Here is a 13691-nt window from a genome sequence, read left to right as displayed (position 1 = left end):
GCTGCCGGCATCTCTGTCCGCCCCTCTCGTGCCCTGATGGGAGCCCTGAAATGACGCTCGCCTGAAAGTCACCACCCGTCCAGTCCGCCTTTCAGAATCACGGGCCTGTTGATGTAATCAACTTGGTTCTCTCTCTTTCCGCATAAAAATTTTAGATGTAAGTTTATAACTCATGCCAAATAGAGACTCTCTCCTCCCTGCAGGTGGATAAAGAAGGGACCTCTGGTTTCTTTTTAGGGCGTTTACCAAGTCCAAATTAAAAGTTTATTCATGGTGTCTTAGTCCCTTGTTTCAAGTCTACTTTTAAGTTAAACTTAGTCTTCTGATTCTTTTTGAGCCAGCTCTCCCACACTCACTGTGTGTGAAGGAGATGTCATTTCTGTCAGTCATATTGAATGTGTTGGACATGTTTAAGGGGTTGCTCAGAATCCCCCTCCCAATTTCTAAAACAGATTTTTAGCTTGTGCTTCATGGACACCCTGAAATATTATAGAAATTCTCAAAGCGCCTACCATCCAACCAGAAGAAATTTAAGATAGATACTATTCTAAAACATTTCCTGTTTGTGGGATCGTCTGGATGGGACTGGAGAGCGCTCACGGTCTGCACCAGGTTTCAAGGCTGTCACTTGCTGCAGCCTTCTTTGACCTTAGACTTGATCTCTAACCATCAGACGCGGAAGGAAGGAAGGAAGGAACCTTCGAGTCATCGCAGAGCCTGGGGTCCGCTCTCTGCTGGGGCGGTGCCAACTCCGTGTTCCACGTCAAGGCCACGGAAGGTCTTTGTAGCCATCAGAACTCCTAACCTGAATATAGTCTCACAGGGAGAAGGGTGGTGGGAGGTGGAAATAGGGGAGGCTATGAATCTGTGGGAGGAAACGCAGCACAGGGTGAGCTATCTGTGACACCAAAGATCAGTGGCAGGTGCTTCTCTTTGCATGGCCACCTGGTGCCTCAAACTCGGAGAGTCCCCTTGCAGTGGGTCCCAGGGGTAAAAGCAGGAGCAGGGCCTTGCCCCCCGTGGTGGACATTACCAGCTGGTCAGCTGCAGTGGTTGCCTCCATCCTTTGACCGTGCACTCAGCACGTTAAACACCTACAAGGTACTAAGACACACCAAATGAGACAGCTGCGGGCATCACTGACTTGTTTTCTGGTGGAGAGACACAAAGGCAGGTTTTTAGATGGAGCTCTAATGAGGTGGGCTGGGATCAGGAGAGGCGTCCTCGGGAGGTGACAGTTAAGCTAAGCCCTGAGGAATGAAGACACGGCCATGGGAGGGACAAAGCCAAGGCCTTCCTAGCCAGACGCCTGAGGTCTGAGAGAGGCTGACGGGTGGGAAAACTAAGCCGAGTATGGCCGGAGCGGAGCGGCAGATGAGGTCAGAGAGAAGCAAAGCCAAGCCTCGGGGATTCAGACGACCTAAGTGCAGTGGGGGCACCAGGGACCAGTGCTGGGCCCCTGCTCCAGCTGAAGATGGCCCGTGCTGCTGCCCAGGAGGGCCGACTGGATAATAGGGCTGCAGTGCGCTAGTCCAGAGCAGGGCTGGGGGCCTGGCCTGAGGCGATGGCGATGGCGATGGCGATGACAATGGGGAATCAAGGAACTGGGCGGTTTTGCAGGTGGACTTGCTCAACTTCAAAAGAGCGCATCCTCGCCTCTGCCCCTCCCCCACCCTCCAGCCCCTCCTGCTTCCCCGCGTCCGGGCCTCTCCCGTCTGCGCGCCTTAGCCCAGTGTCACCTGGCTGTGCACTGCCTTCCCTCCTAGTCCCCAGGAAGACACACATCCGTCTGGGCGTGGGGACCCGATGCCACAGGTGTTTTTCTGGCCAGTCGACTTTCTTGTCACAGGTGAGAGTTGAGCATTCTCTCTTTGAAACTCTATCCCTTGTTTTGTGGCCCTCCACTCTTTCCTGGTTTTCTTCCCATCGCTCTGGCTTAATCTCTTCCCCAAAAGGACTCTACCTCGTTTTTTAAAATGTAAAAAGGTACGTATTATCGGTCTGAAAAACAGCTTCTAAAAGGTAACTTTTCCAGGAGGCCCAGCTGTAACGCAGTCCTTGGCTCCTGTGACGTGAAAACATGCATTAGGCTCAGATACCAACACCCTAAAAAAAACCCCAAGTCCAGCTCGTGAAATGCCCCAGAGCAATATGGACAGACGCTCCGAAGAATGGGCTGCTGGCTTCAAACACTGGACAGAGCAGAGTTACTGAGGGTGAACCGACCCTCCGCGCCAAGAAGCCCAGCGTCTCGCCCGTCGTTTGTTTGGTCAAGTTCAGCATAAGAAGCAGGGACCGCTCCCAGCAGCGCCCTGCAGCAGGCAGTCGCCCCACGTCGGCCTCCTCTCCACCCATCGTCACAAACACTGGCAGGAACTTGGAAATGAGAAGCGCTACATTTTTTTTCCGGTTCAAATAAACAGCAAAGAAGCCGTAGTTCATTTCGCTTATGCACCAGCACTTTGTCAGGCGGGACGAGGATTTCTTGGCGCCCCCGGGCGACGGCCGCGGCGGTCGGGACGCCCCCACAGGTTTCTAACGGCCCGAGGAGCCGCCGCGTCGCCGTGGAGCTCAACTGGGCTTCTCCGCCAGGTGCCCAAGGACGCGGGGCCGGCGGGCAGGTGCGCGCGGCGGGCAGGTGCGCGCGGCGGGCAGGTGCGCGCGGCGGGCAGGTGCGCGCGGCGGGCAGGTGCGCGCGGCGGGCAGGTGCGCGCGGCGGGCAGGTGCGCGCGGCGGGCAGGTGCGCGCGGCGGGCAGGTGCGCGCGGCGGGATGCCCGGGGCCACAGTGGCGCTGCCGGGCACCGCCGCGAGGTCCCACAGCGCACCGCCACTCTCCATCTTCCAGGACACAACGGCTGCTCCTCCCCTAACCCAGTCCGTCAGCAGCAGCCGCGCTGCCGGCTCTTCCACTCCAGCCCTTCGACCTTCGAGGGGGCTGAGGGCTCAGGGGCGGCCGTCCCCGTCCCCCGGGCTTTGTTTCACGGCCCGGCCGACAGCGCGCAAAGACAGGCGCGTCTGCTCCGGAAAGGGCCCGTCACTTCTGTGCGGCGGCCCGGAGCCCCGGGCGGGCCTGGCGCGGCCCCTCCGGGTCCCTCCCTACAGACGGGCGCTCAGACTCGAGGGCCGCGTTCTGGGCCCAGAGATCCTTCCCGCAGCCCGTCCTCCAGCGCCGAGACGCGGGCGGCGCTGCTCTCGCTCCTCTGACGGCGGCCTCACCGTCCGCGCGCCCGGGGCGCACGCACCCCGCGGCCCGGAGCCCCGTCCGCACCACGTCCCGCCGCGCCCGCCGTCTCCGCCCTCTCGGCGCCGGCACCCCGCGCTCCGTGCTCGGCGGGCTCCGCGCTCCAGGCCGACCCGCCGCACCGCCCGCTCGGCTCCGAGCCCGGCCAGCTCGCCCAGGCGGCGCTCCCGTCCCGCCCAGAGCCGCCCGCCGGGGTGTTCTGCCTCAGTGGCAGCCCCGCGCCCCGCCGAGGACGTCCAGCCCGCTCCGCAGCTGGTGCACCGCGCAGGCGCGGCCGTGCGCTCGCGCCGCCTTCGCCGCGAGCCCGCCCGCTGAGCCCGGCCCCGCGCCCTTCCCCGGTCGCCCAGGAGCCCTTCCAGCCCGCGGGCCCCGCGGCGCGAGCACAGGCACGCTTTTAACTCACTGCAGTTGCTCTCCGAGGGCAGGCCCGTCTCCGCTCTCGCCTCGCGGAAGAGGAGCGAAGGCAGCTGCCGGTCCCCTCCGCCCTCCCCGCCGCGTGCGCAGGGCTGGGCCTCGGGCTCGGGCTCGGGCTCCGGCTCCGGGCGTTTCCTCCGCGGCTCCGGGCACAGACGGCGCCCCCCGCCCCGCCGCAGCGCCGTCCGCGCTCCCTCCGCCCGCAGGCTCCGCGGGGCTGCCCCGCCGTCGCGCATCCCTCACTTTCCAGAGACCTGTGCCCCCTACTTCCCGCCAGGACCCCGAGGGAGGGAGGGAGGACAGTCAGTCAACTCTTGAAGCAAATTACTACATGACTCTCGACAGAATAAATCAATACAGTACTGTGCAAAAACACCAGATACCGTTTTGTGATTAAAATATCCGTATTTATCCTTAAAAACAAAAAGAGGCAGGGAGAACAAGAAGAAAGACAAAACTCTAAAAGACATTAGGTAGTTAAGTTTTCCTCATGAATGATGCTGTGATGACATCTTCAGATATGTACATTAAACTGCATTATAGCAATTTACTGGGCTTTACAATAAACTTATCTGGATAATTTTAGATCTACAGAAAGGTTGCAAAGATAATACAGAGAGTTCCCAGATACCCCTCACCCCATCTGCCCTATGTTATCCTACATAACTGCGGGCCGTTTGTCAAACTGAGAAATTAACATTGGCACACTATATTAACTAGACACTGTTCAGACTTAACCAGTTTTTTCAGTAATGTTCCTTTTCTGTTCAGGGTACACTCCACAACACCATATTGCCTTTGGTCGGCGTGTCTCCTTAGTCTCCTGGTCTGTGACAGTGACTCAGCTTTGGCTTGTTTTTAGTGACCTTGACAGTTTCCTTCCTCGTTATGTTCCTTTTCCTTTAAAATTTTTAGCACATTGAACATAGTTATAATAGCTATTTTTAATACTGTTGTCTGCTAATTTTATCATCTTTTTCATTTCTGGGCCTGTTTAATTAAATGATTAATTGATCTTCTTCTGGTAACGGGTCACATTTCCTGCCTTTTCCATGTTTAGTAATTTTTATTGGATTCCAGAATTTGTGCTTTTCTGTTGAGTGCTGGATTGTGTTGTATTCCTTTTAAGTGTGTGAGACTTTATTCTGGCAGCAGTTAAGTTACTGCAAATCAGTTTCCTCTTTCTGAAGTTTGTTCTTTTTGCATTTTTAGGATGAGTCTAATTTAGCTCCACCACTGATGGCCCTTTGCGAGGCACATACCAGATGCCCGGGTTTTCAAGGACTCGTCTTCCTTTGGCTGGTGGTAGCTTGAATGATTCCTAGCCCTGTGTGGTCTCCGGGAGTTGTTCCGTTTACAGCTTCCCAGTGTTACTGAGCTATGGGCTGGCTGTGCTCGCTGCAATCTGACCCAATTAATCACAAGTTTGAGATCAAGAAAAGCACCTTTTAATTGATTAGCCAGCATAATCGGAAGACAGGAGACTAATGTAAAAAAAAAATCAAAGAATTACAGAATCTTGAGGCCATTATAAGGGAAAATACGCAGTGAGGAGGGGGTTAGAAACGGCCTTCAGGCATGAGCGGCTCCAGGGTCCCGCACTGTTCTGTTCTCCTATCAGGGATGATGAGCATCCCACAGGTGCTCCTTCTTCCTGGAGGCCTTCTTGCTCCTTGGGAAAACTGGTTAAGACTGTTAAGAGCAAAGCTATCAGAGTAGCTCGGCAGCGGGATGTGCACAGCATCAGGCCAGAAATCATGCAAGCGTGTAGTAATTTTTAATGATTTACATGCTAGGAAGGTTTTGACTAGGGACGGTCATTTAGTGTAAGATGGCCTCACTTGGGTTCACTCACACCAGTACTTGTTCTCGCCTTGGAACCTGTTCTTGGCCCAGCCTCATGGAGTCACACTTTACCTGTGGACAGATCGATAAACAGCCAGACTCAAGTGGAGACCCCTGTGCACATTTCTGGACCTTTCTATTTGGCTTCCCCCTCGCCTACACTCTGTGCTGCAAATTCTAGCCATGTTTGCCTCCCTGAACTCTGTTCTCCATCTCAACTCAGCAAGACCACCCAGCCTCTTTGTGGGTCTCCCCTCCCTGCAGGGCAGTCTGCACACTGTCTCTGGACAGAAAGCTGGGGTGAGTCTAGGCCGCCCTGTTTCTCAGGGTACCGTCCTGCCATCCCTGTGATCCCATGTCTGAAAAGAGTCGTTCCATGTATTTTGTTCTGCTTTTCTAGTTTACCCCACGATGACAAGCCCAGATCCTGTTACTCTCTTTTGGCCAGAAGCAGAACTGTTCTCATTTCTTTTTGACTTAAAAGTTTTTCCCTCTTGTCTAATTGTATTTCCTTTAAAAGCATTATTTATCATGTTTCTTCGCCACATGTTCCTTTTATCCTTCATTTCTGAATTTTTTTAAATTTCGATTTCTTGCTTGAGTTCTGTCACATTTCTGTTTTGAAATTCTGCTTTATGTTGTCACTTCATGTCACTGTCCTTTGGCTGGTTTTGAACATGTTATGGTTTTGATCAGTTCCGTGAGCATGTCTTTCTGGGGCGCTCCCATTCTTTCTTCCCCTACTTGGACCTGTACAAGGGCTGTAAACAGGGATGCTATTACGGATCCATGTTCGAAGACCAGCGGGTAAACTGATATTGTGATTTATAGTAAGAAATATGCATTTGGTCTCCGTCCCCATTTCTGGCACAGAGCTCCTAAAACTCTTGGAATTCCCTAAGTGAAGAGAGCGATAAAGGTATCTTCTGGGGGCCGGTCCTGTGGCCGAGTGGTTAAGTTCGCATGCTCCACTTTGGCGGCCCAGGGTTTCACCAGTTCAGATCCTGGGGTTTGACATGGCACCACTCATCAAGCCACACTGAGGCAGCGTCCCACATGCCACAACTAGAATATACAACTATGTATTGGGGGGGTTTGGGGAGGAGAAGAAAAAAAGAAGATTGGCAACAGTTGTTAGCTCAGGCGTCAATCTTTAAAGAAAAAATAAGGTATCTTCTGTTACATTAATGAAGTGACTTTTGGACCTCCCCCCAAGGATGGGGGCCGATTGCCAGAGGAGAAGCCAACCTGGTGATTGGAGGGTTGGAACTTTCAGTCCCACCCCTGACCTCTGCAGAATCAACTGCCACCAGCCAATGATTTAATCAATCATACCTACTAATGAGGCCTCCGTAAAAACCCAAAGGGGCTGGGCCCAGGGTGGTGGACACAAGGAGGTGCTGGGAGAGCGTCAGGCCCAGACAGGGCCTGGAAGCTCCCTAACACTTTCCACATACCTTGGCCTATTCACCTCTTCCATCCAGATGTGTGTGTGTGTCCTTTATCGTATCCTTTTATAATAAATCAGCAAACGAAAGGGAACTGTCTGAGCCTGTGAGCCGCTCTAGCAAACTAATCGAACCCAAGGAGGGAGTCGTGGGGACCTCCGATTTACAGCTGGTCAGTCAGCAGCACAGTTGGCAACCTGGACTTGCGACTGGCACCTGATGTGTGTGTGGGGGGCGGGGGGGGGGAAGGGGGCGTCTTATGCGCCTGAGCCCTTCACCTGTGGAATCTGATGCTCTCTCCCAGTAGAACTGAGTTGAACCGTAGGCCAGCCACCCAGTGTCACGGAGAATGGCTTGCTGTGGGGACCCCCCACCTGGTGACCAGAAGGTTGGAGTGTAGTGTTCCGCCTGAGTAGTAACGGACACACGGTAGGGAGGAGCTGGGTTGTTCCTCACACGGGAGACAGACCCAACCGGGTTTTCTAGTACAGCCTTTTCCCCTTACACTCACTGTAGGGATCTGCCCTTGAGCCTCTTCCGTTGCTCTTCTGATGAGACTGGTTTTCCTGGACTGCGAGGCAGCGGGCGAGGCCCGCCTCTCCGACCCCACAGAGCTGCCTCGTCCCCAGGTTCCGCGTGGTGTTGCTGTGGAGACTCCCTGGCTGTGCTGCCCTCCTCCGCTCAGCAAGTCTTAGCCCTCCTTTTTCCTACTATCCCCATCCTACTCAAGTTTTATTCTATTCCCAGAAGTTTCTCCTCAGTGTGGGGCCCTGACTTAGAAAGAAACCCTGGCAGTAAGTCTCAAGAGTTCAGAGGAACTGATGCCTCGGCCCTCGCTCCAGCCACCCCTCCGGGCGGGGAGGTCCGCCAGCTCAGCTGCTGTTCGGAGGCACCCACCCTGCTTCCGGTTAATGCCTGTTGCCAGCGCTGGGTTCTCGTCCTCTTGGATCCAGGAGACGCTCTGTTGTTCTTCTTCTGCTTCCTGCCACACGAGCGGCAGCAGCACACGGGTCTTCTGGCTGTGGGCCCCCCTGCCCACTGCGCCTAGAGATCGTGAGGCTCCCTTGTCACCTAGTTCCTTTGGAAATGTGACCCTTGGGTTTGGCTGTCTAGTTGCTGTCACTGTAATGGATATTAACTGGGGAGATCCAGAAGCGATGCCGCAACCACCTTCTCTGCCGTTTGCTCAGAATCCCTCATGTCCATCTTTTTTATTTTAGCCATTTTAATGGGTATGAAGTGGTATCTGTCACTTTAACTTGCATTTCCCTGATGACTGTGACACTGGACACCTCTATTCATAATGCGGACCCATTTACACATCTCTGGTGAAGGGTCTATTTGAGTATTTTGTCCATCTTGGAAACTGGGTTATCTCTTTCTTATTGAATTTTAAGCAGTGTTTATACACTCTAGATACTAGTCTGTGGCTTCTTCATTTTCTCAATGGTGTCTTGAGCAGAAGCCTTTAATTTTGGTTAAGTCCAATTCATTAATCTTTTATAACTAGTTCTTTTAATGAGTTAAGAAATCTTTGCCTACCCTAAAGTCATGAAGATATTCTCTTTCATTTTCCTCTGAAATCTTTATAGTTTGTGCTTCTGTTTCGATCTATGACCCACCTTGAAAGACACTGTATGGAATAAGGTAGTAGTCAAGTTTCATTTTTGTCCATAGGAATATGAAATTCTCCCAGCACCATTATAAAGACTTCTCTCCCAGTGAATTGTATCGGCTCCTTTGCTGAAAATCAACTGCCCACATATGTGTGGGTCTATTTTTGTTCCACCAATCAATTCATTATCCATAAGCTACTGCCAAAGTCAGTCTTGAATTGGTGCAGTCCTCCAACTTTTTCTTTTCAAAATTATTTTGGCCACTCTTGGTCCAATGCATTCTCATGCAAATTTGAAAATTAGACGGTCAACTTCTACAAAAAGTTACCGGGTTTTTGATGGAGGACAGCATCAAATCTGTAGACCAAATTGTGGAGAATTAACATCCTAACAGTACTGAGTTTTCTAATCCATGAACATAGTACGGTTCTCCACTTAGATTTTGTTTAATTTCTCTCAGCGGTGTTTTGCACTTTTTATTGTACAAGTCTTACACTTAGGTTTTCATATTTTGATGCTGTTGTAAGCTGCACTTACCATTATTTTCCATTTTGAACTGTTTGTTGCTACTATACAGAAGTACAGCTCATTTCTATATTGACCTTTTAACCTCGTGGTCTGGACAAATTCCCTTACTATATTTTGTAGTACTTTCAAAAACTCTGATTTTCTACACACTTGATCACAGTCTGCAAGTAAAGATGGTTTCACTTCTTCCTTCCCAATGTGCACGCCTTTCCTCTCTTTTCCTTGCCTATTGCACTGGCTACGGCCTTCACTACAACTCTTGAATGGAACAGGTAAGCACAGGCATCCTTGCCTTGTTCCTAATCAGTCCTTTTTTATGAGATTTCCTTTTTTCATGAGATTTTTATGAGTTTTTCACAGACGCCCTTCTTCACATTGAAGAATTTTCTTTCCATTCCTACTTTGCTGAGTTTTTGGTGTAAATGGCTGCTGAATTCTGTCAATGTTTTTCTGTAAGATCACATGCCTTTTTTCCTGTACTATTAACATAAGCTATGTTGATTCACTCTCTAATGCTACGGCAACTTTGCACTCCTGGGATAAAACTCCCTTGTTCACAATGTGTCATCCTTTTTATATGGTGCTGGATTTGATTTGCTAATGATTGTATAAGGGAGTTTTGATCCTACATTCACGAAGGATATTGGTCTACAGTTTTCTGGTGATTTACTAATGAATAGTTAAAACTTGCTCATAATACCAAAATTTCTCAGAAGTTTTCCAGAATAGATTGTGTATCTTTGGTAGAACTTTTTCCTCCAGTGTTTGAAAGAATTCATCAGTAAAACCATGTGTGCCTCAAGTTTTCTTTGTGGGAAGGCTTTTAAACTACAAATTCAATGTATTTAATAGGTATAGGGCTATTCAGGTTATCTATTTCTTCTTCTTCAAAGATGGGTAATTAGTTTCTTTTAAGGAATTTGTCCATTTCACTTAAGCTGTCGATTTATTGGCAAAGTTGGCCATAATAATCCCTTACCATTTTTTAAAATAAATTTTTTAAAGGAAGTTTTAGGTTCACAGCAAAATTGAGTGGAAAATATAGAACACACTCAGAGCTCCCCCACCATCAACATCCCACGTCAGACTGGTGCCTGTGTTACAACTGATAAACCTCCACTGACACGTCACCATCACCCAAAGTCCACGGTTTACATTAAGATTCACTCTTGGTTTTGCTCTTCTTTGGGTTTTGACTAACGTATGACATGTATCCACCACTGAAGTATCATACACAATAGTTTCACTCCCTAAGAAGTCTCCGTGCTCTGCCTATCCATCCCTCCCTCTCCCCACCCTGCCAACCACCGACCTTTTACTGTCTTCATGGTTTTGCCTGTTCCAGACTGTCATATAGTTGGAATCATACAGTATGTAGCTTTTTCAGATTGCCTTCTTTCACTGCGTAATTTGCATTTAAGATTCCTCCATGTCTTTTTGTGGCTTGATAGCTCACTTCTTTTCAGTGCTGAATAATATTCCATTATCTGGATGTACCAGTTTGTTTATCCAACCACCTACTGAAGGACATCTTAGTTGCTTCCAAGTTTTGGCAATTGTGAATAAAGCTGCTTATAAGCATCTGTGTGCAGCTGTTTGTGGGCGCATAAATTTAACTCCTTCAGGTAAATATCAAGAAATTTGATTGCTGGATCACATGATAAGACTAAGTTTAGTTTTGTAAGAAACCACCAAACTGCCTTCCAAAGTAGCTGGACCATTTTGCATTCCCCACCAGCAAGGAATGGGTGCTCCTGCTGCTGCTTATCCTTTTTAATACCTGTAGAATCTCTAATGAGGTTGCCAATTCATTCCTGATGTTAGTAATTTGTTTTTTGGGGTTTTTGGACAAGAGGTTTATCTGTTTTACTGATATTCTTATCCAGCTTTTGGTTTCATTAATTTTCTCTATTTTTGTTTTCTATCTTATTTGTTCTCATATTTAATATTTCTTCTGCTTCTTTGCTCTTCTAACTTGTTCTTCTTTTTCTATTAAGGTGGAAGCTTAAGTCATTGATTTTAAACTTTTATTTCTTTCTAATATAGGTGCTTAGCGCTATAAAATTTCCAAGTACTGAGTTAGCTGTATCCTACAATCTTTGATATGTTGTGTTTTCATTTCAGCCAGTTCAAATAGCCTTTTGATTTCTTCTTTGACGCAACCCACATGGTATTGGGAAGTGTGTTAGTGGTAGATTTTCAAATATTTGAATACTTTTCCAGGTATCTTTTTATTATTGATTTCCATTACTGTTATCACTGCTATTGATTTATAATATAATTTGCATGAGTTGAATTTATATAAATGTATTGAGACTTTAATATTCTGGAACATGATCTATCTTGGCAAATGTTTCACGTGTACTTGAGAAGAATGTGTATTCAGTTCTTGTTGGGTGGAGCGTTCCATAAATATTAATTATGTCAAGCTGGTTGATAGTATTGTTCAAGTTTTCCACATCCTACTGATTTTGGCTTTCTGTCTACAGTCATGCACCACATCACATTTCAGTGAATGATGGAGCGCATATACAACAGTGGTCCCATAAGATCAGTGCCACAGAGCCTAGGTGTGTAGGAGGCTGGCTATACCAGCTAGATTTGTGTAAGCGCATGCCATGATATTGGCATAACGACAAAATCACTACTAACAATGCATTTCTCAGAATGTACTCCTGTCATTAAGTGACACATGACTGTACTTGTCTTATCAACTATTGAGAGGTGTGTTGAAATCTCTATAATTGGAGATAATGTCTCTCAGCAGTTCTGATAGAACAGTTTTAGTGGCATGTACTTTGAAGTTCTGTTACGAGGTATATAAATGTTTGGGATTATTTCCTCTTAATGAATTGACCCCTTTATCATTATGAAACAACCCTCTTTCTCCTCAGTAATATTCTTTGCTCTGAAATCTCCTTTGTCAAATATTAATATAGGTACTCCAGATGTCTTTCAGTTAGTGTTCAACATGCATACATTTCCCATTTTTCACTTTTATTTTTGTTTTGCTGAGGAAGACTGGCCTTGAGCTAACATCCATGCCCATCTTCCTCTACTTTATATGTGGGATGCCTACCACAGCATGGTGTGCCAAGCGGTGCCATGTCCGCACCCGGGATCCGAACTGGCGAACCCCGGACCGCCAAAGTGGAACGTGTGAACTCAACTGCTGCACCACAAGGCTGGCCTTGTGTCTTCATATTTAAAGTAAGTTTCTTGTAGGCAGCATATAGTGGGGTCTGCATTTTTATCCAATCTAACAATCTCTGCCTTCTAACTGGGGCATTTAGACCCAGTTACATTTAATCAGATTCCATTTGTTGTGATTACTGATTTCGTTGGGTTTAAATCTCCCATCTTGCTGCTTCTTGTCTTCCGTATGTTCCACCTGGTCGTTGAAGTTGAATGACAGATAAAATGTTTAGGATATACTCTTCTCCAACAAGTTTCCAATATGGTGCTTAAAGTGTTTTGTGGTTCAAGATGAAATAACTGAGAAGGAACCCTATACCATGAGACTATGTCTCCTCTGAAATGTAATTTTGGTGGAAAAAAAACATTATATTTGGGCATTTACATTATATACAGATGATTCCTAAATTTCTCTCTCTGAGATGTATCTTCTGAGATCCTGACCTCTATATCCAAGTGACTAATTGACGACTCTAGCTGGATGTTTCACAGGCAACTTTAATGTAAACCATCCAAATTCACATGCCTTCAGCTTCAAACTCACAGAGTCCAAGCTAAGACACTATGAAATTTCCTTGAGTTCAGGGGCTGCTCCCTGTATTATCGGTTCAGCAGCCAAATCCAAATGTATTTCTTACTATGTATCACATATGTAGGACAACCCAGACCACAGGCCCCAACACAAAAGAGCAGACAAAAAAACCCTAGGTAAATAATCAAAAAGATCTTTTATTTTAAATGTAGATAATACCATAAATCATCAAAATAATTTATAATAGTTAACTGCCTCTTAAATATAATCTCATAAATGATGTCTTCTGAAGTTAAAAGTAATGTGGATTCAACCAGTTTAAAATTATCTATTTAGAACATGAAAATAGAAGTAAAAAAAAAAATTAACTGTCTCCTATGAAGTCTTCTAAGAAAGGAAATCACAAGTTCCTGATCAGATAAACACCATTCCATTATTAAAGGAAATTAAAAAGAAGCATAAATTAATTTGAATAGACACGTCAATTTCCAGGGTTTTGTCCTTTTGTACAAACCTGACTCTTTACAGAGTTAAAATTGCAATCTGGTTTCCTACCACGAGCAAGAAATTCCTTAACAGCAGCTCAGAAATGACCTCAGTGTCTTGGTGAAACACCCTTCTTCACCTGCTAACGGTCACTCGGTGCTCCCACCTTTAGCTATCTGCTGTCTCTCCACAGGATACGCATAACGAATCACCATTCTAGCCGTGGCGTCCACCTTAACCTTCCAAATGCCACTGCTGTGAGGAAGAGCCATCGCAGATTGCCATAGCGACATGGCCTTTGTGACTCAGTGGATCAACCACCCTCAGGCACTGTCCAACTGACACCTGGTACAGCCGATTCTTCTTCTGAAACAAAGAGGCAGCA

At 47.7% G+C, this 13691-nt stretch overlaps 1 protein-coding gene across 19 annotated transcripts in view; it reads right to left on the bottom strand.

Moving 5' to 3' along the window:
* Positions 1-12997: 12997 nt before the first annotated feature.
* GALNT11 (polypeptide N-acetylgalactosaminyltransferase 11) overlaps positions 12998-13691 on the bottom strand; it is a 53727-nt gene continuing 53033 nt past the window's right edge. For all 19 annotated transcript variants that reach the window (XR_011539345.1, XR_011539349.1, XR_011539351.1 and 16 more), the window contains one exon: positions 12998-13672. Coding sequence is in view for 12 of the 19 variants with exons in the window: in XM_070616917.1 (XP_070473018.1) it covers positions 13541-13672 (132 nt within the window). In the remaining 7 variants the exon portion in view is untranslated. The remainder of the gene's footprint in view (positions 13673-13691) is intronic.

This window comes from Equus przewalskii, chromosome 4 (assembly GCF_037783145.1).
Source record: "Equus przewalskii isolate Varuska chromosome 4, EquPr2, whole genome shotgun sequence".
NCBI lineage: Eukaryota > Metazoa > Chordata > Mammalia > Perissodactyla > Equidae > Equus > Equus przewalskii.
The sequence above is the reverse complement of the archived record's forward strand: the minus strand, read 5'-3'. Positions and strand labels throughout refer to the sequence as shown.